The 24,694-nt window shown below is 45.6% G+C and overlaps 3 protein-coding genes across 3 annotated transcripts in view; 1 reads left to right on the top strand and 2 right to left on the bottom strand.

Annotated features, from left to right (window-relative positions):
* The window catches only part of NAIP (NLR family apoptosis inhibitory protein), a 38,337-nt gene extending 34,994 nt beyond the window's left edge, over positions 1–3,343 (top strand). The window contains exon 14 of the mRNA XM_090038142.1: positions 478–3,343. Within this exon, the coding sequence (XP_089894268.1) occupies positions 478–842 (365 nt within the window). The 3' untranslated portion in view covers positions 843–3,343. The remainder of the gene's footprint in view (positions 1–477) is intronic.
* Positions 3,344–5,235: 1,892 nt separating this feature from the next.
* Positions 5,236–15,074, bottom strand: LOC149868190 (survival of motor neuron protein-like). The gene is made up of 9 exons (XM_090038144.1): positions 14,865–15,074; positions 14,673–14,744; positions 13,209–13,334; positions 12,632–12,832; positions 10,222–10,365; positions 8,161–8,232; positions 7,563–7,673; positions 6,524–6,609; positions 5,236–5,801 (listed from the first exon to the last, which is right to left on the bottom strand). Exons 1-8 carry the CDS (start codon positions 14,916–14,918, stop codon positions 6,553–6,555), a joined length of 837 nt encoding a protein of 278 aa, XP_089894270.1. The 5' UTR covers positions 14,919–15,074; the 3' UTR covers positions 5,236–5,801; positions 6,524–6,552.
* Positions 15,075–16,151: 1,077 nt separating this feature from the next.
* SERF1B (small EDRK-rich factor 1B) lies at positions 16,152–21,059 on the bottom strand. The gene is made up of 3 exons (XM_090038145.1): positions 20,928–21,059; positions 18,601–18,709; positions 16,152–16,702 (listed from the first exon to the last, which is right to left on the bottom strand). The coding sequence occupies exons 1-3, from the start codon at positions 20,932–20,934 to the stop codon at positions 16,630–16,632; spliced, it is 189 nt and encodes a 62-aa protein (XP_089894271.1). The 5' UTR covers positions 20,935–21,059; the 3' UTR covers positions 16,152–16,629.
* Between the last annotated feature and the right edge of the window lie 3,635 nt (positions 21,060–24,694).

The following is a 24,694-nucleotide window of genomic DNA, read 5'->3' as shown; positions in this document are numbered from 1 at the left end:
CTACAGTGATATGAATAAAAAGGAGTCATTCTCCTTCAGTCTCTGAGGGTGTAACTAGATGCCACCAAATGAAGTGAAGCAGCTATGCTGAGATGTATCCTGGCACAGCTGATCTGCTTCATTGGGTGAAATGCACATCGCCTGTTGTCCTACCCGTGATCTTGTGGGACAACAAGCAACATATTCCCTGATCCAGAGATAGGGTAATGAGCTATTAACACATTGCAAAGTTTACTTGGTATATTTTATCTCTGATAGTAATAAGATTGCTTAATCGTGGTATGTTTGCATCCAAACAGCTAAATGCTATCAGGTTGAGTGTAGGATCATGCTTCACACCCTAAATAATAAATGTACAGTGTCATGTGCAAGGTTAAAACACAATGAATCTTTGCTTTCTTATATTTTTACTTGTTTTACAGCAGTCATTTTTTGTCCAAGATGTTTATTACACATTGATATTTATTATTTTTGTAGCCACGGTAACATGCAATGGAGGTTTCCAAAAGCTTGAAAATCTTTCACTGAGTTCAAACCACAATGTAACAGAAGCTGGTTGGACAAACTTCTTCCAAATGCTGTCTCATATGCCCAGTTTAAAGGAATTAAACGTCAGTCGCATGTACACACAACAAATCAAATCACAAGCAACAACAGTGAAGTCATTTGTCCAGTGTGTGTCTAGGCTGCCCAGTCTTGTGTTCATTCAGTTTTATGGGTGGCTGCTTGATGCAGAAGACCTGAAAATGTTTGAGACTATGAAAGAACAGCACCCCCAATCCAAGCGTTTAAAATTAAGCTGGCAATGGATGTTGCCCTTCTCACCAATTTTACAAGAATGAAACATTTTTTCTGTATATTGGGTTTTTTTTCAATTTCTTTAGAAAGAGGCACATAGCACAGCATCTTTGCATATTAAACCCTGGAATTTTAAGCTTCATATCTGCTTATATTAATTAATAGGAAACCCTTTTCACAGACTGGAGGGATTAATATAAGCCTTGTAAAGTACTTAGATGTCTGACTGACAAGTGTATTAAGCATAAGCTTGTCATAAATAGTACATTTTCATGATTAGTGTGCCTATCAGATGTTAACTCTTAACATTTTTATTGCCATGCAAGGAAGTATTTTTTGTAAATGGATGACATGCCATCTAGAATGACTCTGAATTAAAGGTAGTAATTTCAAAAAAGCCACTTAGTGGGCTCACTGAAAAAATGAAACTTTCATGAAATTAGTAGATGGGATTTATTAAGGCCTGCAAGAACAGTTAAGGAGGGGGGAGTTTCTTTCCCTGAAGATGTTGTAAGAGATGTGCCGGTATCCTAGACTGTAACTTTTCCTATTCTGGGGGACTACTACATAGTGACTTCAAATTCAGGATAATGTCCAGCTACTTGTTCCTGGCTAATACTGCCACTTAGTTCATGTTTTAATTTAAACTGTTGAAATAATGTATATAGAGACCTCTTCTGAACTTTATTTTTATTTTAAATGGGCTTTTAAGTATTTTTTCCTTTCTTAAGTAGGCAATTTCCAGACACACTGTGACCTTTCAACCAGTTTCAAAACATAACGGTTGTCAGAAGGCCAGGATTGCAGGGAAAGAGACACTTTGGCCCAGAATATCCAAATTTATTTTGAATCGTAGAAAACTAAGGCTGGAAGAGACTGAGAGGTGCACATTGAATCTTCACTGATTTTTTTTCTCAGGTTTTTTAAATCATTTTCATATTTTTAAGCCACTTTTTGTATCTTACAATGCAATGTTACACAAGACTTTTTCACCAAAGGTGGTGGAGACTGTCAGTTTGGCTCTTTTCTTTTAGTATGCATTATGGACCTCTGATAAACACTTGACAATACTTCACCTTTGGCAAATATAGATGTATGCTAATACAATAACTAAGAATGCTTAAGAGTGATGTTCTAGTTGTGGTGATCCGGAAATTAAGGGAGGCAAGGCTTTACTGGACCAACTATGCAATTGGAATGAAGTTAGAAAAGCTTCTGAATGCAAGATATTCTTTGTCAGATCTCACTGACAAGGAATGTTTTGCATTCAAGTTTGTCTAACTTTATCCCAATTACGTGTTTTTTTTCAATAAAAGATATCACCCTTAGAAACCCTTACTACCTCACAATATTGTACTCATGTGTGGTCACTGCCAGTGTTCCCTCTAAGGTGTAGCAATCTGTGAGTGCACCAATTCAATCCATTCCCAAATTGGTCTGCCTCCCCCTTTCGGCCTGTGCTGCTTCAGTCCACCTTGCAATTGGTGTGTGTGTGCATTTCCCCCCAACCCCCCACTGTGGCTGGCAGGTAGATGTGTGCTGGTCCCCCGTTTTTGCCCAGCATGATTTTTTACTGTGCGCAGCCACACACGCACGCAGCTTAGAGGGAACACTGGTCGCTGTACATTTTAACAGAGACCAAACATTTAACAAAATGCCTAAACTTGTGTTAATATCCCACACTTGCTTACCTACCAATGCAGTTGCCACGTACAAGACTTTGTTCCTCTCTTTACTCTACTAGATTGTATAACATTTCAACATTTTCTTAAAAAAGCTTTTATGGGTCACTTTCAGTATGTACTTAGTGTGCAACATGGAGTCTTTTTACAAACTGCTGGGTCACTATGGGTTTTTTCAGACTGATGCTAGCCTTCTGATCTGATCCGCTTACACTTTCTAGAAATTATTTCACATACGATTTGCCTAATGAGATGAGATGCTGTGAAATGGATAAACTTATGAACTATAACGATGACAATTAAAACAAAAACCCCTTACATCTCAGATCAACATCTGTGGGGTAACTTAGTGTTCCCGAGTGAAAACAAGTTGAACTTTGTCCCATCTCCCAGCAGTTGAGCATCCACCTTGTGGGACTGCAGGACCTCAAGCATTTTGAAACGACTATTTTAACCATTTCCTCCACAATTCTGTCTGCTTTTTATTTACTGAGAAACATTCTAGCCTCTTGTTGTAGTCTATGATTTTTTTTAATGTAAGCATCCATGAAGTCATCACACAGGACAGATGCAGAAAGTAATATCCCCAATTTTCAGTAACCCTAAATGCTCTCTCAGAAGACGGACGATCCATGTATTACGTAGAATCCTAAATTAAGTATCAGCTGTGAACTAAGTTATGGTGGTCAAACTTCTATTTAAATGTTCAATTAATGGTTGCATTACCTGTGTTAAGAGAAGGGTTCACTATAACCACGTGTAAAACCAAGGAAATATTGTTGGCCTTGATGTTATGACTGATATTGCCAAACTCTGTAGGATTAAGTTCTTTAATGAAAATAAACGGATTATCTGGAATTGAATCTCTTCTTCTGTTCTCAGTGCAGATGTTCCCCCATCTGTTTGAGTGGATTCCTTTGAAGAGGCTCAGGACCATGATTGCTTCCTTAGAGCCCTTAACTAAGTATTAAGGATTTAAAGAATAAAGCAGCCTCAACTATCACCAGTTTCTTATGGCCTTAGGCTGAGAACCCTGTAACAATTGCATCTCCTAAGGGATTATTACTTCTACACCAAAATTATTCATCAAGCAAAATAGATTTAGCACATTACTAAGGGCTGGCAGGGGAGCAAGGACTTTGTGGAGTCTGGGCTCTAAACCAAGCCTTCCTTTTTTAGTCTCAGACCATTTCAGTTCCTTTATCTACCCATCTATTCCCACAAACTTTCTTCTTCTCTACAGCAATACATTGCATGCTGTCCTTTTAATTAGGCAGGACAAGGTATTTTAAAGCCACAGATTGTGACAGTATTCTATGTTTCCCTGAGGATATATAAACAAATATCAGACTGCAAGCTTAGCTGCTGTGTATGCTGCTATAGGATTGCCTAAGTCCCTGATGAGATGTTGGGAGACAAATTGAGAACTATAAACTGAGGATGAAAAATAAAACAGAAGACCCTTGTCCTTCACATCATAAAAATCAGTTCCCCTTCCACTCATGGCTAGGCACCATCCCCTCTTTGAATAACAGAGCTACCTGCAAGGGCAATATGAAGTTCTAACTACATTTATCTTGTGCTCCTTTCCTGCAGGCTACAGTCTGATACAGGCTTCACAAGGTCATTCTTTCAGTAGTTATTTAAAGCAGGATTTGCTTTAAACCTCTCCAGACATGATACTGCCTGATAGTCATCGAGAGTGGAATCTGTGTTTAATCTGTTGAACCACTGCTTATGTCAGAGTAACTCGTTCCTCTGTGTATTGTCTAATGAGTCAGAGCCAATCTTCCATTACTGCCAATTCAGTCAGTTCTGTCTTATAATGGTATTACTGGTGATTAGATTAAGGCCACCCTGCCTCTTACATCCTCTGATATGGTGGCTGCAAAAGCTCCTAAGGCTGCTGCTATTTTGACACAAGAATGGAAAATATTCACCGAGAATAAGGCTGATGCAGTTATTTCTCAAAAAATCAGTGATTTCAGTATTATCACTTCTTACTTCAACTTGGGAAACTTGTACTGTTACTTGCTCAGAAAAATAATCCAACTACAAAAAGCCAAACCCAAGGATTTTAATTGGATCTGTTTAAGGTGCCTAAAGGGTGCATGTAACCGCCCGTGCCTGTCTGGTGCTCTCCACTTAGACTTTTTGGTTGCCACCATTGGTAGTCCTCCACATTTGCCCTACAGCTTACCCTAGGCTGCTGGGGACTACCTTCCAGTCCTGGTGTTGGACCAGAGCACGGGGCTTTTCTCTGTGTGTCGCTGCCCCAGGCACTAAATTAGCACCGGCATGTGCTTAGAAAATGTGTCCACACCAGGCCAGCTTTTCTTCTTTGGCTTGCCCCTGGGCTCCAGCTGGCTGCAGCACAGGACACCATTGGGCTACAGGTAAGTTTCGCTGTGGGGCGCACCTGCTGCTGCCCTCCTGTTCCCGGGTCCCCAGGGGCTGCAGGCACTGGTAGCCGGCGGTGCAGCTATTTGGCTGCTGCCGCCATGTTCCTGCAGCTTGGCGTTCAGCAGGACCACTGGTATTTTTGGTGGCATGGGGCTTTTGCCATTGCCACAGGATCCCTGCAGCTTGGTTTTTCCCTTGCCCCTGCCACAGAGTGTAACACATTACAATCTTACAGTAATTATTTCTTTAAAATGTATACATGCCATCCAAAACATAGGGAAGAACAAGTTCAGTCCCTAGCTATTTTTATGTAATATAATCTTATTTATGGAAATGTAAAAAAAATCCCAAATTTGAAAAGTATGACTTTATTCAGAAACATCTGAAACAAGACATAGCACGAGTGAGCCTTCCCTTGCTTATCTGCCTTATGTTCAAAGTTCTAATCCTACCCATAACAACAGGTTATGAATGTGTCTGTATACCATTCTCAACCTGTCACTAACTGCCACAAGCAGTCAGTGTCATACATCCATCCCAGTAACATTACTGTACCTCTCACTTCTGTTCAGTACTTAAGATAATAACAAATTAAGTATTTAAAAATTTAAGATACCAGACAAAAAGGAAATACCTATGTTGATTTAATGTACTATAAGTGATCTGCAGAATATTTAATATCCAGACCACTAGTCTTCAACTGCTTAAATGGAGCAAGCAGCATTTTCTCCCTATCTTGTTGGCTTCCTTTAACAATTAATGAATGACTACTTTTAACACCCAGTTTGATCTCTCAGAGTAATAGTCAGAGGCAGCTCACTATTAGCAAAATGTAAGTTATTAGCTCCACTTTGATCTTCATTACCAGCCAACCGCACACACGATTTACCCCTCTCCGTGGGAGAGAACTGTACCTGCCTTCAAGAGAAAAACAAGAATTAGATTCTAAAGGCATAAGTGCATACACTAAAGTTGTTTTAAGATTAAACTTAAAGAATTAGACTTGTGACATCCAAAGTTTAACAAATAGATATTAAAATAAGTGTTAAGATGCAGACAGCAAAATATGTTTGCATCATAGTGATATAATTTCAGATCAAAGCACAAGTAGGAAAGAAAAGAAACGAACCAAACCAAACAGAAAACTAAAGATTTAGAAGCCAGTGGTTAATCCTGTTTTGTAAACCAAGTATTATACATTCATGTTCCTATTCTATATGCACAGAGAAACAATTGCTTGTTTACACGAGTGTAAAAGCTTGGTTTTTAAACACATTTCGATCAACATGCCCTTTGTTTCCAAAAACAGTTGTCCTTCTTGATCACACAGTACTATATTGAACTCTGATTTCCCAGAGTGACAGAAGTTACTTTTAGTGACAGTAGCCACTAATCCGTTGTTTCTGGCCTGTGCAGCAAAGCACTTTCACAGCCTAATTTAAACTGGCACCAAGCAAACTAATGACAAGCACTAGCCTACGTGGTGACAAAAGCAGACAGAAATATGCTTAGAGGCTGCAGAACCCAACCATTAGTTGCCCAAATGCAAGCTGTAATTCCAAAAGGTGGTGGCTTAGTTTGGTGACTGTTATGCTCATGAGCTGCAAGATTTGATTTTAGCATAAATTTGTCATACTCACAATCCGTCAAAATAGCGATAGACAATCAATTATTTAGGGTTTGGGTGTCTATCCAAGGCAGATTCCATTCGGCTCTGTTTTAAACCCTGGGGACACAAGATAAGAAGAGTCTGTTAAAAGCTCATGTTCTAAAAAATACTGAAGCTGTATTCATTGGTGCAAAAAGTTTGGGCCATATCGTCTAATCTCTTAGCTACAGAGAGCAGCTTTTTTGCCTTTTGAGTACAAACAAGATTCTGTTGTAAAAACAGAATTCAGGATGCAGCTCCAAACTAACTCCATACTTCAATATATGTTTAATACTTCTGGTATTGATGGTGAATTAAGGAAACATCTGAAGCCCAGATTCAGTCCACCTCTGAATATTGTAACAGATTACTGAATAAAACTGTCATGTATTAGCATATTTGAAGGGTCAAATCCTTGCACTAAAAGAAAAAAGTAGGAAGGAGACCCTGTATGCCTTCATCGACTACTGGCATGGGCTCTCAATACATTACAACTGCCACATATCAGAAAAGATCTAGATCAGTGCATGTAGGTAGATTAAGGCCATTTCCAGACCTTAAACTTACTGTGCCAAGCAGCACTACCTTCAAAATATGGTGCCCAGTGTAGCTTCTGCCTTGGTATCATGCAGATATGCCTGCTCTGCATCCAGTCCTGGTAGTAATGTACTCTTGGAGTGTTTGAGAGCAGTACTGCTAGACTCAGCAATTTTACAGTCTAAATAAGACCCAAATCTGTTCTCCAATACTTATACCCACCAGTGCCTGGGAGTAGGAAGACTGTAGTTACAGAATCAAATATTGAACAAGCCCACGCTTACTCCATCCACACAGGCAGAGCTGAGTGGACTGATTTATTCTGCTACTCAGAAGACAAATACTAAAGCCCTACAAAATACCTCTAAAAGCAGGTTATCAAACATTAGAGTAAAAGTTCCAAAAGGACCCTCCTCTCTCTTTTCTTTAGCAAGATAAGCAGAACAAAGCTAGACGATATATGAAACATTTCAAACACAAGACATGTTACATACCAGATAGTAGCCAGTGTGATAACCACTCATATACCAGGCTATTAACATGCTTCCCAAAGCGTCATCATCTTCAGGGGAATCAGGACCCATAGGTGGTGGTGGAGGAATCAGCTAGAAGATTAACAAAAGAAAGTGTGAACGGACTTGACTTCATGCATACTGGAGAAGGGAAGGAGAACAATTACTGTGAATTTCTGACAAATAACTAACACCTGAAGTGCATTCTGATATATTTATATGAGACTGAAGTAAGGTCTGGTGTTGTCATAAGACACTGCTTTCAAAAGAATGAATACTATTTTCCCCACATGTAGCTATGAAGATCAGTATGTCCATCAGGAGGTATTTTAAGGGAAACCTTTGTTTAATTCCTCATGACCCTGAATACCAACTTGTAAGCCATGATGCTGAAGGGGAATTGAAAACTATGCTTGGCTTATCTGGAACTTTGATATTGGACACATGAACACCTTAATAAGAACTTATTTCTACTTAAAAAGTGCATTTGTATTAGTTCAGGTGCCTAGAATAAAAAATTAGGGAGTATACATATGAAAAATATCAGCTGAGACACCTGTATTTTACTGCTATTACTTACTGGTGGTCCAGGTGGGAATGGTGGAGGCCAGCCTGATAAAAAAGGCAGGGTTCCACTGGTTTTTGATCCAGGCTATATTGAAACAATAGAACAGAAAATAAAATTTGGAATGAAAGAAGAAACAGATTGTAGGTCTTAAAATTAATATTTCTTTTTAAGTCACAACATTACCTTAAGAAGCATAACAAGTTACAACAAATTAGCAAATCCACGATAGAAAAGTATGCAGCAATCGAGTTTCCTGATAACTTTCCCTGACTCAAGAAACACTAAACTGAGCAAAAAAAAAAACCCCACAGAACAGGGTCTATAAAGAAAGCTGCTCAAGATCAGCAATCTAAAATAAGATTAATGGTAATATTTTTAAAAGAATTTCAATTTAGGCACTTGAAAAATTTAAACTTTTATTATATTTAGCATTCCCACATACAGAAACCTGATCACATTTGATCTAAGATGAATGGTGGTAAAATTCACCTGTACATTTAAATACTAAATATGTACTTCACCACATACTTCTCTCTCTCATCTCTACTCCCGTAGTTCAAAATTAAGCAATGGGCTCTTAGATTATTTTGTCTAAAGAAATAACAAGATTTAGAAATCTTCCACATAAGTTGCAATATTCTGAAAATAAGCCAATTGGTTCTGCTCACATTATCATATTATATGGAATCTATACCAGTAACTGTTTCCCAAACATTTTATACCAACAGACCACTGGCAGCCCTTAAAATTTCTTGCATACCACCAAATCCCCTTATGTTTAACTCATAACAGGGTGCTCAGGGGATGCAGAGATGAGTTGCAAGATCACTTACACAACCCTACAGACCACAGTTTCCAGCCACTGATCCACATAAATGCTTCGGGGTCAAGTCATGGCCCCAGTGAAGTCAACAATAACATTCTAGTGGAATTCCATAGCATTTAAATTTTACCTCTGTTTACCACAGGCACAAGTTACACAATTCTGGCATTTATACTATTAAATCACCCACCGGGGAGGATACAATCTAAAATAAAAATTGTAAATTAAATTGATCTTTATGGTAAAACAAACCCAGAGTAACATAGAGTGACAGGAAAACAATAGGGGTGCACCAGTACATTGGTTGGCTATCAAATCAGCACTGAGAAGAGAAGAAATGGTATTATCAGCCACTGGCTTTTTTTTGTTTGCTTTAATCATTGTAGCTAATAGTTACAGCTGTGTACCCAGAGCACCCTGGCAAGCATAGTTCAGTTCCTGCATCCCACTGCCAGCCTGAGCCCACAGCAGACTACAGGTCCCAGCAAGCAGTGGGAGGGAGCACTGGGAGTGGTCACAGGATGCCATGCTCAGCAGCAATGGCACTGTTACTGGTTGCTGCTGCCATGGTAACACTGTGCATGCAGCAGGGGTCTGAGCGCCAAGGTTGCCATGGAGATGGGCCACATGCAGGTGGGGTATGGTGCCGCGCAAGGGACAGTCTGCTCTGCTGGGTACCAGGTGCCTTTGCAAAAGCTGCTTCTTTTTGGCAGCCATGGGAGCTCAGTGGCACAGGCCCTGCTGACATGGAAGCAGTGGCATGCTCTGGGGCTCCAAACGCGTTTAGCACCACTGTCTGTACAAGGATCTGCCCCAGCTGCCCAGATGGCAGCACAAGCTGCACAAGAAGTGGGGTTGTGGGTAGGAGCTGTGGGTGAGTGGGCGACACGTGTGGGACGGCCAATATGGTCGGTTAATCATCAGATACGGTATCGTCCAAGAATTTTTTTATTTTTTATTTTTTTAAATCGGTGCACCCCTAGACAATAAGACATTTACTTTTTCACCAGCCATTTGTAACTACAAAGTTCTCAGAACTGTAAGGAACCTACTCAAGTTCAGCAATGCTAGGCCCAAACTCCAAGGAAAGCAAAAGCATTTAAAAGTATTTCTTAACATTTTGTGAAAGGCTGCAATTTAGTATCCCAAGGAAAGCAGCAAACTGGACCTGCTTTCTTAGACTTGCAAACTACATCAAGCCTAGAAGATACTGCTGCAGATACCCATCACAGTTAGAACTATATGCTTACCCTTCCCAGGCTTGAAGCTGCAGGTGGCAGAGGGAAGTGGGAGTTCCAGGGAGAAGCTTTTGGCTTTGTGCAGTTGTGCTTGTTTCTGGGTGACTGGGAAGACTTTTCACTTTCATCTGTTGAATACAGAGTCTCATTTTCATTCTAGAAGAAAAAATTGTATTTTTATGAGAAGTCTGGCCACCAGTACCAACTTATATCGACCACAAGTCCACAGCAAATATCAAACCAAATTCCAGTATGAAACCCTATCCTTAAAACAAACAAACAAACAAACAATCTTTTGTCCCATCTTCTTTCAACTTCATTTCTGCTCCCTCTTCTTCTTTGGTCTCTTTTCCCTACACCGGGCGAACTCAGGACTTTGAGTGGGAGGTCTGTAGTAGACTCCCACCGTTGTGTCCCCTGTGCCGTATTCCCCACGAATTTTTACCCAGAGGGTCTCTAGCTGTCCATGCTGGTCGCCAACATCAGCTTGCAGGGACATGTAGCTTTCCTTCACATAGAGAGCTACACCCCCGCCCCTTTTGTCAACACGATCCCTCCTGTACAGGGTATAGCCCTCTATACCCGTGGTCCAGTCATGGGTGGAGTCCCACTAAGTCTCTGTTATCCCAATGACGTCATAATTCTTTGCACTGAGCAGGAGGATGAGCTCTTCCTGCTTGTTGCCCAGGCTCCTGGCATTAATGTACAGGCAGGCAAGTGTCCCCTTGGGGGCTCTTGCCTTGCCCACAGATTGTGCCAGGGCTGGGGCAGGGGTGGGCTCCCTTAAGTGCCTTGGTCTGCTGGCTTTGCAAGGGTCGCTCAGCGGGCCAGCAGTGGCAGTATTTCCCCCATCCCCCAGCGGGCTTAGTTTAAAGCCCAGTGGAGCAGGTCAGCCAGCCTGGCTGAGAAGAGCCTCCTCCCCAGGGGAGAGAGGTGGAGGCCATCTCTTCCCAGCAGCTCGCTGCCTCTCTCGCCAAAGAGCGGGCTGTGGTCGTGGAAGCCAAAGCCTTCCCGATGACACCAGCTCCGCAGTCTTTGGTTCACTGCATGGATCCTCCTCTCCCTCCTCAGCCCATAGCCCGAGACTGGGAGGATTGACGAAAACACCACCTGAGCTCCCAGACCTCTAAGCCCCACTCCCAAATCCCTGTAGCGCCTCATGACCTGGCTGGGGGTGCTCCGAGCTGTGTCACTGGTGCCCCCGTGAATAAGGAGCATGGGGTAGTGGTCTGTGGGCCGGAGGAGCTCTGGGATCCTCTCCGCAATGTCTCGGATGCGGGCCCCCAGGAAGCAGCAGACTTCCCAGGCTAAGGGGTCGGGGTGGCAGATTGCCCACCTTTCGTTTGGTCTTGGGGAGAGCGGGGCCAGTAGCTGTGGTTGAGCCTGGGTTGCCTGCGGGAGCCGGCAACTGAGCAGGCTCTGCTGGGGCTGCAAGAGGTGCGAACCTGTTGCTAAGCTCCGGCGAGGGAGGGGCTTGGTGTGGCGGGCCTTAGGGCCCTTGACCACCTTGGTCCATGCCCCTGACTGGGCAGAGCGGGAGGTCCCAGAGTCCTCCTTAGTCCTGGAAGCAGACGGTGCTCTACCCTGCAGCTCCCGGGGAAGAAGGGCCTGGCAGTAGGAGTCTATCTCCTGCTTGCAGTCCCTGATGTCACACAGTCTCTGGACTGTGGCCTGGAGCTCCTCCAGCTGGCGCGCCAGAGACCCCAGTAGGGATCAGACACAAAGTTCTCCCTGTTAACTAGAAAGCAGAGCATAAGCAAACCATTATACTGCCTAGTGTTCTCTGTAGAAAGGGCCAAAAGCCTGCAAGCTATGCAGGCAAAGTAACAGCTTTATAAAAAACTGTTAGTCTATTACTTCACTATCAAAGTTGTTTTATCCCCAGCAAAAAGGCATATGTAAACAGCATAATGCATCACCATACACATACCTTGAGCTAACTGTGTATGCACTGGGTCTGAATCCAGAAGCAGCACAGCTATGTTAATGTTAAACCTTGTACTAGGGAAGCCTAGCATAGCTGTTTCTATCAGCAACCTAGGCACAGTACAAAGCTAACAACTGTACTCCTGATTTCAGGGCTTCTGCATGCAAAGCTGGCCTAAAGTTCCCCTGCACTGTATAGACATATTCCATATCAGTGAAAAATTGGCAGAAACAAGATTTGGCTTCAGTTCTGGATTTGAGTGCTGATTCCTCTCTAAAGTAGAGAACCAAGCAAGAACCACAGAAGTATATTCTGCCCCAATGCAAGTATACATAATACTACTGCCTTCAGAGTCAGGCTCACTTAAAACAACAATTATCTTTAGTTCTCACATACCCTGCTGAGCTCTACAACAGTAGTCAAAAAATGAAACAGAAATTAAGAGTTTTGCTCATTTTTAGTGGAATATTAAATCATTCATTTTTGTCCTCTCACCTCTGCAGCATTCAGCTCCTCACTAACTCTTTCAGCATCATTTGGAGGAAGCAGATCAGATAGATTTTGCTCTTCCTTGTTTCCATATCCAGTGTAAACAACAACACACGTCCCTCTTTTCTGATTAACTGATGCAATAGTTGCTAGGTACACGTTTCCATCCTCAGACCAAACTGCACTACAGTTGTCACCAACTCTCCACTGCAAGAGAAGTAAGAGACAACTAAAAAGCTTATACTGTGACCTCTGGAAAGAGTATTTTCTCAAAATTTAAATTTTACTCTGGTCTTCAAGTTTTAACAAATATCCAGATCATCACATATTCAGCTAAGATCTTTCTGAACAGACACTGCAATATATTCCTCTCCCCAGTAAGGTTCTTTCATAGCCATTAGATGCATTTCTCTAGTGGGCCTGTAGAGCAGACCTTTATAAATATCACATTTAAAAACTCATTGAGGACCACAGTTTAAGCCTTACCTTCAGGTGAGAACCTCCCCCGCTCCTCGAAAATTTAAATATGAGCATAAAAGTGTGCAATATGAAGCAGAATTATAAGGTACATAGTTAAAATGACCTGTTTCAGTGGTGCCGTATTGCTTTTCTTTCTACTTCTGTTCTTTTTATTATTTTTTCTCTTTGTTCCAGAGCATTGTTCTTGTTTGTCTGAAGGTTCTGAGCATTCGCCATTCTTGAGGGCATTCTACAAGTAAAACACACACACAATCAATGAATTCTCCGCCTTAAAGCTCAGCTATTTCAAACAGTTCTCCTGCCCAACTCTCATTGTACAGCTAGGGGTGTGAAAGGTTAAATTATCAATCATTTAACCAACAAGCTCAGTGATAACCCACAAGGTTACTGTTTAGAGCAGGATGGGATGCAGTCTGACAGGAAAGGGAAGCCATGCAGTGCCCCCCCAACAGGAACTGGAAGGCAGCAGGGCAGGCAGAAGGGAGGAGGGAGAAAGAGGGGTAAGGGGGGGACTAGTACCCATAGTCTATGAGGTTAAAGAGGAAAACAGTGAGCCGCCTAATGACAAATGGGTTGTGTTGTCTGGCTGTGCTCGCTGCTCCCTCCTCCTGCCCTGTCAAAAGGCCCCAGGAGCAAATCCCAACAGTAGCTGTGTCCAAGTTGCCTGCTGTGTTATCATTTAACTGATATAATTAGAGAATATTAATGATAAGTCTATAATTATAAAGTAATTATAATTAGAGAATATTAAGTATAATTAGAGAAAATTCAAGATATTTTTAATGATACTTATATGCCTAAATGCAGCTAAATAAGCAGTGTAGAGTCTGAATTTTGCTGAACATGTAGTCTTACTTTTGTAGGTGCCACAAAGGTATGACTACATGTTTAAGCATTTTTTTTGATGTTACAACATATTGTAAAACAGTCCCATCAATTTGCATAGATGTGTGTTTTTAATAGTGCCGGGTGTTCCCCCCCCCCCCCCAACAAGCAATCCACTTAGAAAAAAAACATGAACAGTTTCAACTTTTCATTTCAAAATAGCACCTGTTTTGCAGGAATGGAAGGGAAAATGTTTGGCTTGAGTTAACCCAACCCCAAAGGATTGCCTCAAACTGTCATTTCAAATCTACCCAAAAAAAGGAACCAGCCTTAAAGATACAGATTTCAATCACAATTTAGCAGTGCCATTCTTCGGAAGTACTCTATAAGTTTCTGCTGGTGAATGCTCTGAACTATGTTAGAAAGGGAGACAGCAGCATCCCCTTCAACTCCGCCTTTCCTAAAACATCGGCTCGGGCACAAGGAGAGCCCAGGCCTGTACTAAACAGGCCTAACCCCATCCGGAGCTATCTGCCCTATTTGCAGCTAGGAGTAGGGTTTCAGGTCACCTCAGGCAGGGTGCAGACAGCCCTCACCCCGCACCCTTCCCCCAGGGCTCATTAGAGCTGCAGTGTCTCAGCACCTGCGGAGGGAAGCCCTGGCAAAACGGGCCGCACAGGGCCGGGCGAGAAAAGTGTCGCATCCGGGAAGCCCGCCCTGGCACCGGGTGCTCCGGCGTTACCTTAAAGGAGGCCACGGCCTTGTCGTACGCCTTGATCAGCGCCGTGTCGTCCCAGACGTCCGAGTCGTCACTCTGGGGAGGAAGCAAAGGATGGGTTGGGCCGCACACGCCCCCCCACCCCGTCCCGCCAGGCAGGCCAGGCCCGGCCCGCATGGGCCGAGAGCGGCGCAGGGCCCGGCCTGCACCTCGCACCTGCCCCACGCCGCGGCGGAAGAGCAGGGCCCCCGCCCCGCCGCCAGCAGCCATGAGCCGAGCCGAGCCGAGCCCGCCGCGCCCAGCCACTACCCAACGTCGGCTCCGCCGCGGCCTGGGCAAACGCCCACGCGCCGGAGCTGCGACTGGGAAGCGCCGCGTCCTCCCGGCAGCTGCGGGGCGCTGTCGCAGGGCCTAACGGGAACCACCTGCTGCTTCCGGCTTCCCAAACAGGAAGGCCGGGGGTACGGCGGAACCACGACATCACTAGGCAGGGGGCGGGGCAGCGCCCAGCACAGCCCCAGGCAAGCAAGGCGCGGCCGCTGTCAGCGGGGCTTCTGCGCTGGGGCTGGGGCCTCCACGTCCCGCTAGGTCTTAGCTGCCCCTGTCCAGAGGCCCTATCGTACGGGGACAGGAGCTGGGAAGTAACTTCTCGTGCAGAGCCAGAACGATATAAACCGGCTCCAAGGGCTTTTCTGAAGGGGTAGAGGCCGGACCCTGACAAGTATGGGGAAGACTGGGACGTATAGCACCACCTTTTTAGGTGGTTAATGGGGCATGCACCAGTTGATACGTTACCTGCCTCCAGGGGTCAGTGGATTGAGTCTGCACCTGCTTTGCCTTCTAAAGCAAGCAGGGAACAGCTATTTTTCTTCTCTTTTCTTTTTTTTAAATGCATTACTCAAAGCCCACAGGCTGCTCTCAAAAGCAAGACTGTGCACACAGCAGTTGCAGCACTTTGTCTGGCAGGGGCAGTTACTCTGGCTTATCTACACAGTAGCACAGGCTTTAAAAGCTGCCTGCTGCCTCCCTCTTTGATAAATTTTAACTGGCTTAAATAATAATCTAGCACAACAGGTCCACAAGAATGTACAATGTTAATCAATACAAGTTGCTAGACTGTTGAGCTTCTAAAAGTTAAGCATACAGCTGGCTACCTTCTCATTCAAGAGAAGTTTAGAAAAAGGCTATTTTATTACTGACCACTAACACTTGTCTTTCCCACAGAGTTTATGGGAAAACTCTTCATAGCTAAGCAATAAAGGCAGCAGACTATGGTTGGAGAAAGCAGGGTAATGTTTTAGCCAGGAAAAGTCTGAACAAGTGAAATTTACATGCAGGTATCATGATCTTTTTACTGCATGAAAGGAGTCAAAACATAAATTTCTGTAAAGCAGCTTGCAGTGGATCCCTTCCCTTGATTCTTTAGTTGTTCCTAAAGGAAACAAAGCTCAGAAGATGATTTAAGACCATCTAGTAACCCATTTCATTCATATGAAGACAATATTTCGTGCAACATCATTTTATTGTAAAAATAATTTAAGATGAGATTTACAGTTTAGACCTTTACAGTTCAGTTTAAATGCACCATGCAAAGGTACTGGTTTTAAAGTTGTTCCACTTCAGAATGCAGGGAAGTTTTACTTCAAGAATCATGTTGAGGATGACATGGTCTAACTGCAGATTCAATACTTCATATAGTTACACAAACTATTCAGTGAAGCCAACATTGTTAACAATGAAAGCTGCAGTTAAGCTATTGCTACCAACTATCTCTCATAAGCATGCAAAGTAGTAAAGTTTTGGAAGAGATATCCCAGATAACTCAGCCTATATGAACCAGAAAATTAACTGCAAACTTAACAAATCTGCAAGTATAAGATAAACGTAACCATTTAATGGCTGGCCACTATTACAAACATCTGATCTTTTAGGCCCCATAACTTCACTGATGCACTGTAGATTAAAGTCCCCTCTGTATCATTCATTTGTCTCCAGTCTGGAGAGACTTCCTCTCATTAGCTGCTTTCTGCTTTTGCTGCATGATTTCAGAATCTCTGTAAACAAATGAAGAAAAAAAGTAGAACCCCCCACCAAGAAAACAAACACCGCCCCCCCGCTATAACACAATCCTTGCTGATTTTATTTCTGCCTTGTTTTCTACAAGTTCCCCACCACTCCAAGGAGAGGAAGAGCAGGATAAAGTATAGTTGTTTGGGCAAAAGGCTCAGTGCAATAGATTAACAGGTTGTCAGTGTTGTGACATTTAAAACCCTCGCCAAGTCTGTTGTTCAGATCTGTTGTACAAATCTGACAAAATTTCCTCCATAAACAGATACACTACCTTTTATATATCCTAGACTTTTCTTGTTGAAGTATCTTCAGTAGGGGTGTACTGGTAAGAGATTTTTGAGGCTGATACCGATAGCCAATTTTTAAGGAAGCATATCAGCCGACACCAATCTGATTTGATACCAGCCAAGCAGCTTGAAGAGCTGCATCCAGTTGGTAAGTCTGTTGTGGTGGAAGGGGAGGGGAATGGGAAGAGGCACAGGGATGGGGGGCAAATCAAGGCCCCTCCCATGAGGGAGGGAGTGGGGCTGGGGCAGGATTGAGCTGCAACTCATCTGGGGTTCCAGGGAGGGGCTCCTGCCACTGCATGTCCCCCAGGAGGGCACATCACCAGATCTGCATGGGGCAGGGGCAGGGCAGATCACCACTGTGGGCTAATGCTGCTGCACTCTTCCCTGGGGGGGAATGACAACTGTGCTGGGCTGGGCTACTCTTGGGGCAGGCAGCATCACTGTGAGAACGCTGCAGGGAGTGTGGGGTGCAGCCCCCCCAAATTTGTTGTAGCTGCCTCTGACCCTCCCTCCACACAGCCCAGCTCAGCCCATCCCCCACCAGGAAGAGCCCAGTGCCACCCCAGCCCACATCTGGGGGTGCACACTCCCTCCGCCATGCCCTGTTGGACAAGCAGCAGGAGCAGCGGTGGAAGTCATCAGATGAGCACCATATGAGCAGCTCCTGGATGAGCAGTGCACAGCGGCAGGAGCCACCCTGCCCTCTCCGGCTAGGCAGTGCTTGCCCCAGCCCCTCCCTCACTGCAGGGGCCTTGATCTGCCCCTCCATGCCCCCCCTCCCCCCCCCCCCCCCCCCCGCTCTCCTTCCACAACCAACTTACCAGCTGCATACAGCTTTCCAAGCTGCCAGGCTATGCTTCTCATCACCTATGTGCTGCGCTGTGGCTGCGCATATTCATGGGCCATTTATCAGCCATACCAGGCCTATTTCCAATACAGACAGTTTTCTTTATAAATCGGTGCCGATCCAATATCGGAATGATGTATCGGTGCACCTCTTATCTTCAGAATAGGACATGCTTGGACAAGTTACAGCTCACTCAAATGTTCAGCCCTTTAAAGTATTTAAAGTTTCAAGTTCACCAATTTTTATCCAGAAGACTCAAAAAGCCATTTGATAGCTATTCCAAAAAAATCTAAGTGAAATCAGGTTATCTGGTGATACAAAAGGACTGCAAATCAAGAAAATAAACTCTACTTCAGATACTTTAAAATTGTCTTTCATCTTTCAAAAACAGATGAGGTATATCTCTTATATGACTGCTTCAGAAGCCAACCATTAGATCCTAACTTACGCATCTGATGTCTTCACATCTCAGCTTGGCTGTGTTTGTATACTTAATATTTATTATAAAATAAAGTACAAAGACTTTTTTTTTTTTTTTAAATCAGACACATTTTACCATTCAAAATGCAACTGTGGTCCTGAGCCAAGTTGACCAAGACCCATTTACTTTTTAATTTGTTGCCTAGATTTTACTTGTTGGTGTAGATGCCATCAATACCAACATGTAGGCAGGTTATTTTTATAACCCAAGCTTGAAATACCAACTCCTCCTGCTCACTGACCAGCCACAGGACACTGAACTTACCTCTGTTTTCTTTGTGAAGCACTCAGGCTATCCTCTTTTCTTTTCCCTTTGAGGGTCTCCTGGGCTTTCTTCATATTTTTCTGGCGAGCAAGTTCACGCTGGTTTCCACCTACAAGATTCCAAAGCTTACGTATGTATAATAGCTCTCTTGTTTTATGTTCACTTTGTAGAAGCAATATGAAGGGTTACTTCTGTAATTTATACTTTATAGGGAGGCCAGGGAAGGAATATTACTATAACGTAAGCAGGAAGACCAGAAGTTTGGCACAGCTGTCAGTCTAGTCCTCAAGACAAATATAAATTAGGTATCCCACATATCTTATCACAGGCAACTAATCTGCCTCTTTCCAAGTTCCTACAATACAGTACCTCCTAGTTTCAAGGAAGTACAACTATAGAAAGAGATTCATCATGTGTTGCCTGTTTGGGCTTTTAACTAGACTCATGTGCACTCTCCATATAGAGGCAATTTAAGAAAACTGAAGCTTTTACAGAAACTCAACAGCTGCTTGATAGTGGCAAAATCTTGCTAACCCTGCTCCAACGAACAGCAAAGTGGTTTCTACTGAAGGGTTTTAGACCTTGATTTGACAAAATACTGACCTAAGCATTTAATGGAGACTACTATACTAAACAAGTTTAAGGGTCTATTTCAGGAGACCAGAATCCTATCCTTAAGAAGGAAGCATTCAGCCCATGTACATCACAAAGAAAGTGAATCTGCAAGGACCATAATGTGCAGGGAGTTGGGCTGTCAGAGCAATTAGTTCAGCCTAAACACAGCTTGTGGGTACATACAGCACTACTTTCCAGCCCCCAAATCCCAAATGGTGCATCTGTTAATGTCATCTCAGCACAGCCCTGTTTTGTCCCACATGCACATGGAGTGAACCGACATAGGTTTCTACTAGCACCTTCTGCCTGCCCCAGACAAACAAGTTCTGCCCACTCTTGTCTGCCACATGCCTGCAAGCCCAGTAATTAGACATAGTAACACCATAGTATTCCTCTCAAGCTCTCTGCTTCTGGATGAGCATCTACAGGTTCCTCAAGCCATCTACCCTACTTAATTGCCTGGTTAAGGTAAGCATTACATGAAAAAGCAGCATTTGGATTTGCAGCAATTCTGTCCAAGCGGGTGGTACCACATGAGCACTACAGTTCCCTAGGACACCAGTTCCCCAAACTATAGTACACAAGAAAAAGTGGGGGGAGGAATGTGGGAGAAGTTGTGTAATGGCATGTTTAATTTTCATTGTGAAAGTGGCATTTAAGGGGTTAATATATAAAATGTATGGTGATAAGGATCTGCAGGCAGCTGGTAAGTCTGGAAGGGGGTGCACAAAAAAAGGTTTGGGAATCTCTGCCCTAGAGGAACTGATGAAGAGTGCTGAAACAGAGGCAGCTTAAATGCACGTCCTCCCAGAGCAAAGAAGCTTGATACCAAGTGCTTTCTTGCTCCCTAAAGATTTGTTATTTTCTACTTTGGATTTTTATTCAGCTCTTCCTTGTTTTAACCACAACCTCAGAGAAGCAGTGCTGGATAGGACTTGCCAGGGTCATTTAGATCCCTGGAGGCAGGATCATCCCCATCCAAACCATCCTATACAAATAACCAAGTCATCAAACACCAGATTAGGAGCCGAGCTGGAGTGCTGCCTGTGGATAACACTCTGGCCCCCACAAAAGCCATGATCTGGAACCTAGCCTGCAACAAGCCCAGCAGGGAGCTCATAGCAGCTCTACCTGACCCCCTCACAGGAAAACCCAGAGTAGGCCGTGGACTGAGCAAGGGCTGGGCAGCCTTCCCCATGAGTGCCAAGCCCCGGAGTGAAGCACCTCCCTGCCGGGGCTGGGCGCGCTCGTCACCCAGGCGGCCCCTCCGGCCTGTGCAGACACCCGCAAGTACCCCGCCGGGCACCACACAACCCCGCCGCATCGCTTCCGGGCTGGGGTTGGCACAGAGGCCTGGACACACCGGGCGCAGCCGAACAACGGCGTCACTCTCAAGGGCGAGGAGCTGAAGCGGGGCCCGCCAAAGCTAAAGCCGCGACGCTAACGCAGAGGAGGGGGAAGGGGAAGGTAAAGGAGGGGGACGCGGATGTTTCCGGAGTACAGCCAGCCCAGGGACGCAGCGCCAGGGCCCAGGCACCGCGCCCAGGGGAGGGAAAACAACTCGCGGCGGTGGAGACCCGGGGCCAGACACAACCCCTGGCCCCGCGGATTACGGCCGGGGCAACCGTCCTGTCGGCTCCAGGCCCCGCGGCCCAGCCCAGCCCGGCCCGGCCCGGCCCTAGAGTCCAGCCACCGCAGCTCCCCGCACTCACGGGTCATGGCGAGACAATAGCCTGACCAGGACGTTACCAGCCGCCTACGCCACCGCTGCCAGAACCTTCTACCTCCCCTCCCCCGCCCATAGCTCTTATAGCAGGCACCGCCCTTGACGTCACAGGGGCGGGCTGCCATCGAGCCGCGCCCACCGCGACTTCTAGGGAAGCTAGGGGGTGTTTGGTGCGTGTGCGCATGTTCAGTGAACCTGGCTGGGTTACCAGAGTTAGGAGGGCAGCATGCCCCTAGGGCAACTGGGAGGCTGTTGGCCTGTGCAGGGAGGTGTTACCCCACTTGGTCTGCGCCCAGTTTCCGACGGCCTCTTGCTCCTCTCCAGTCCCTGATTAAGCCAGCAGTGCTTCAGTGGAGGCAGGAGGTGTTTGGCCCCGTCCTTTATTGGGCTGGTTGCGGGCTAGGGAGAGGGGCTTAAGCAGCGTGGTCTTTCCCCTCAGCAGAAACAAGTGGACTAGGGAACTAGGGCTGTGCTGTTCTGTTTAGGATGGAAGTGAAAAACATAAGTGCAGGAACAGCTAACAGCAGAGTTGCAGAGCAAAGGCTAGCTTGATTGATGGACCATCAAAACCATTAAATAAAAACAGAGGGTCGTTAATACCTGTGGGTTGAAGAGACAGGGATCAGGCAGATCACAATGAGCCAGGAAGTCAATTGACTCCCTCCCAGGCTTGTCTAGAACAGCATTTCTCAACTTGTGGGTCATGACCTGAGAGTGGGTCACAAGAATAAGTAAAAGGGTTGCAAACAAACTTTAAAAATGGATTCTCCCTTAAAAGAGGGAAACTGGCAGAGCTCCAGTCTGCAAGGGGCTGCTTGGGGTCCCCCATGCCCCACTCACACCCCACCCTGTCCCACACACCCACCCCCTGCCCCACATACAGTGGGGCTGGGGCCTTGGGGTGGGGGGCAGTGGTTGAGAGTGAAGGGTGCTGGGTTGGGACTGGCCATCAATGTTTACAAATGGGTCCTGGTACAAAAAGATTGAGAACCACTGGCCTAGGGCTATTGCTGCTACTGCCAGGGCATTAGTTTTAAACTTAAGTTGGAGCAGGAATCAAAGGGGTGGGGGGAGGATGCACTTGCACCCCACTGGATTCACCCCTGTATCCCAAGACTTCACGTCAAATGGTGAGAGGTGGCAACTCCAAAACAGATGTCCAACGTTTCCTATTGGAACGTAGAAAAGTGGCACTGTAACACTGGGCGACCCAGACTTTGAAGCAAACTGGAATCTCATTGCCCAGAATTTAGGTTTTTAGAGGCGAATATTTTTATATTGCTCAAGGAATTCAGTGTATCAACATTTTAAAAAGCTATAGGGCCAAAACACCTGTGAAGATTTTACAAAAACATGCATAATTTCTAATGTTTACAATATGCCTCCAAGGTCTGAGTTGTAATGGTTTATCCAAACCTGACCTTACCTGGTAAATAACACAGTTCTCTAATACCTCTGAGGCTTTGAACAGAGTTGGAGGCTGGCAACACTTTCCCAAGCTTCAGCCACAAAATAAGTAACACCCATCTTGAGAAGCCAAAACAAAACGCTAGTTGCTAACTGTAGCTGTAGAGTGTAGATGTCAAAACATACTTATTCATGTTTTCTGAGCTTAACTGTGGCTTGAAATTAGCTGTCCCTGTTGGAGCTTCAGTTTGGCTCCAGACTGTTAGGCTACTTGTGCTTGCTTCCTTCATGATCCTAAAGGAACTGGCCGAGGTCATTGCAAGTCCCCTGGCACAACTTTATGAGCACTCGTGGTGGTCTGGTGAGGTACCGGAGGACTGGAAGAGGGCCAACGTGGTCCCCATCTTCAAAAAAGGCAGGAAGGAGGACCCGGGAAACTATAGGCTGGTTAGTCTTACCTCGATCCTAGGCAAGCTGTTCGAGAAAATTATGCTGGCACACATCCAGGAGGGGCCAGCAGGAGACTGCATGCTTAGGGGCAACCAACATGGGTTCATCAGTAGCAGGTCCTGTCAGACCAACCTGGTGGCCTTTTACGATCAGATCACCAGATCATTAGACGCAGGGGTAGCAGTGGATATAATCTTCCTGGACTTCCAGAAGGCTTTTGACACTGTCTCTCACCCTGTTCTCATTAAGAAACTGGGGGGCTGTGGTGTCGACACCCACACAGTCAAATGGGTCACCAACTGGCTGGAGGGCCGCACCCAGAGGGTGGTAGTAGATGGGTCCTTCTCAACCTGGAAGGATGTGGGCAGTGGGGTTCTGCAGGGCTCGGTCCTCGGGCCCGCACTGTTCAACATCTTCATCAGAGATTTGGATGAGGGGGTAAAAAGCACCCTGTTCAAATTTGCTGATGACACTAGGATGTGGGGGGACGTGGGCACACTGGAAGGATGCAACAGGCTACAATCAGACCTAGACAGGTTACAAGGGTGGGCGGACGAGAATAGGATGGGTTTCAACACAGACAAGTGCAAGGTGATGCACCTCGGGAGGAACAACCGGCACCATACCTACAGGTTGGGGAACTCCCCTCTTGTCAGCACGGAAGCGGAAAGGGATTTGGGGGTCATCATTGACTCCAAGATGAACATGGGCCGGCAGTGTGGAGAGGCAGTAAGGAAGGCCAATCGCATCTTGGCATGCATCCACAGATGCATCTCGAGCAGGTCCAAGGAGGTGATCCTCCCCCTGTATGCGGCACCAGTCAGGCCGCAGCTAGAGTATTGCGTCCAGTTCTGGGCGCCACACTTCAAGAGGGATGTCAACAGCATGGAGAGGGTCCAGAGGAGGGCCACTCGTATGATCAGGGGACAACAGGGCAGGATCTATGAGGACAGGCTGCGGGACCTGAACCTGTTCAGCCTCCAAAAGAGAAGGCTGAGGAGGGATCTTGTGGCCTGTTATAAACTAGTCAGGGGGGATCAGCAGGCATTGGGGAAGTCACTGTTTCCCCGAGCACCGCCAGGAGTGACCAGGAATAATGGTCACAAGCTGGCAGAGGGTAGGTTTAGGTTAGATATCAGGAGGCGCTACTTCACAGTCAGGGTGGCTAGGGTCTGGAACCAGCTTCCAAGAGAAGTGGTGCTGGCCCCTACCCTGGGGGTCTTTAAGAGGAGGTTAGATGAACATCTTGTTGGGGTCATTTGACCCCAGTATTCTTTCCTGCCGTGGCAGGGGGTCGGACTAGATGATCTGCTCAGGTCCCTTCCGACCCTAGAAACTATGAAACTATGATTAACAGGGACCCAGGTTTCTGTTTGCTGCAGAAAAATGCAGATTTTCTCTCTTAAAGGAGAAAATTGCGAGAAAATGCAGGTTCCCCTTGGTTGGGGTTGGGGAGCGATCAAGCAGGGGGCTCCAGTTCATGTATGCACACATACATGCATATGGCAGCCAGGCAGTGGTAGATAACAGCTCCCACAACTCCCTCCAGGTAAGTCAAGGAGCGGGGTGGAGGCACAGGCAGGAAGGCATGTGCCTGCAAGATTTCTGTAGCCACAGTGGGGCAAATGACTGCAGTGGGGCTGGACCAGCTTCAGGCAGGAACCACCTCTGTGGCCTAGTGTGGGGACCTGGTACAGGAGGGAGTGCTGTCATGGCTGCCAAGCAGCCCCTGGTTTGACTGGCAGCAGCGGGGAGCACAACTCCATGCTGCTGCTGCTGGCACACACACATCACCACAGCATGGCTCCCTCCTGCATTGGGTCCCATTCACTGGGCCTTAGGCAGCTTCTACCCAGAGCTGGTCTGGCCCTGCTGCATCCTTATGCCCTGCTGTGG

Source organism: Crocodylus siamensis, chromosome 3 (assembly GCF_052110815.1).
Source record: "Crocodylus siamensis isolate JL-2025a chromosome 3, ASM5211081v1, whole genome shotgun sequence".
NCBI lineage: Eukaryota > Metazoa > Chordata > Crocodylia > Crocodylidae > Crocodylus > Crocodylus siamensis.
Note: the sequence above shows the minus strand (reverse complement) of the source record. Positions and strands in the feature narration are given on the sequence as shown.

Coding starts and splice junctions, on each gene's coding strand:
- LOC149868190 (XM_090038144.1), bottom strand. CDS start 14,918: ATGGCTGCTGGCGGCGGGGCGGGGGCCCTGCTCTTCCGCCGCGGCGTG. Junction 10,366..12,631: donor AGGAGCTGAATGCTGCAGAG/GTGAGAGGACAA, acceptor TTTTTCTTCTAG/AATGAAAATGAGACTCTGTA. Junction 8,233..10,221: donor CAGCTTCAAGCCTGGGAAGG/GTAAGCATATAG, acceptor GTTTCAATATAG/CCTGGATCAAAAACCAGTGG.
- SERF1B (XM_090038145.1), bottom strand. Junction 16,703..18,600: donor GCTTCACAAAGAAAACAGAG/GTAAGTTCAGTG, acceptor ATTTGTTTACAG/AGATTCTGAAATCATGCAGC.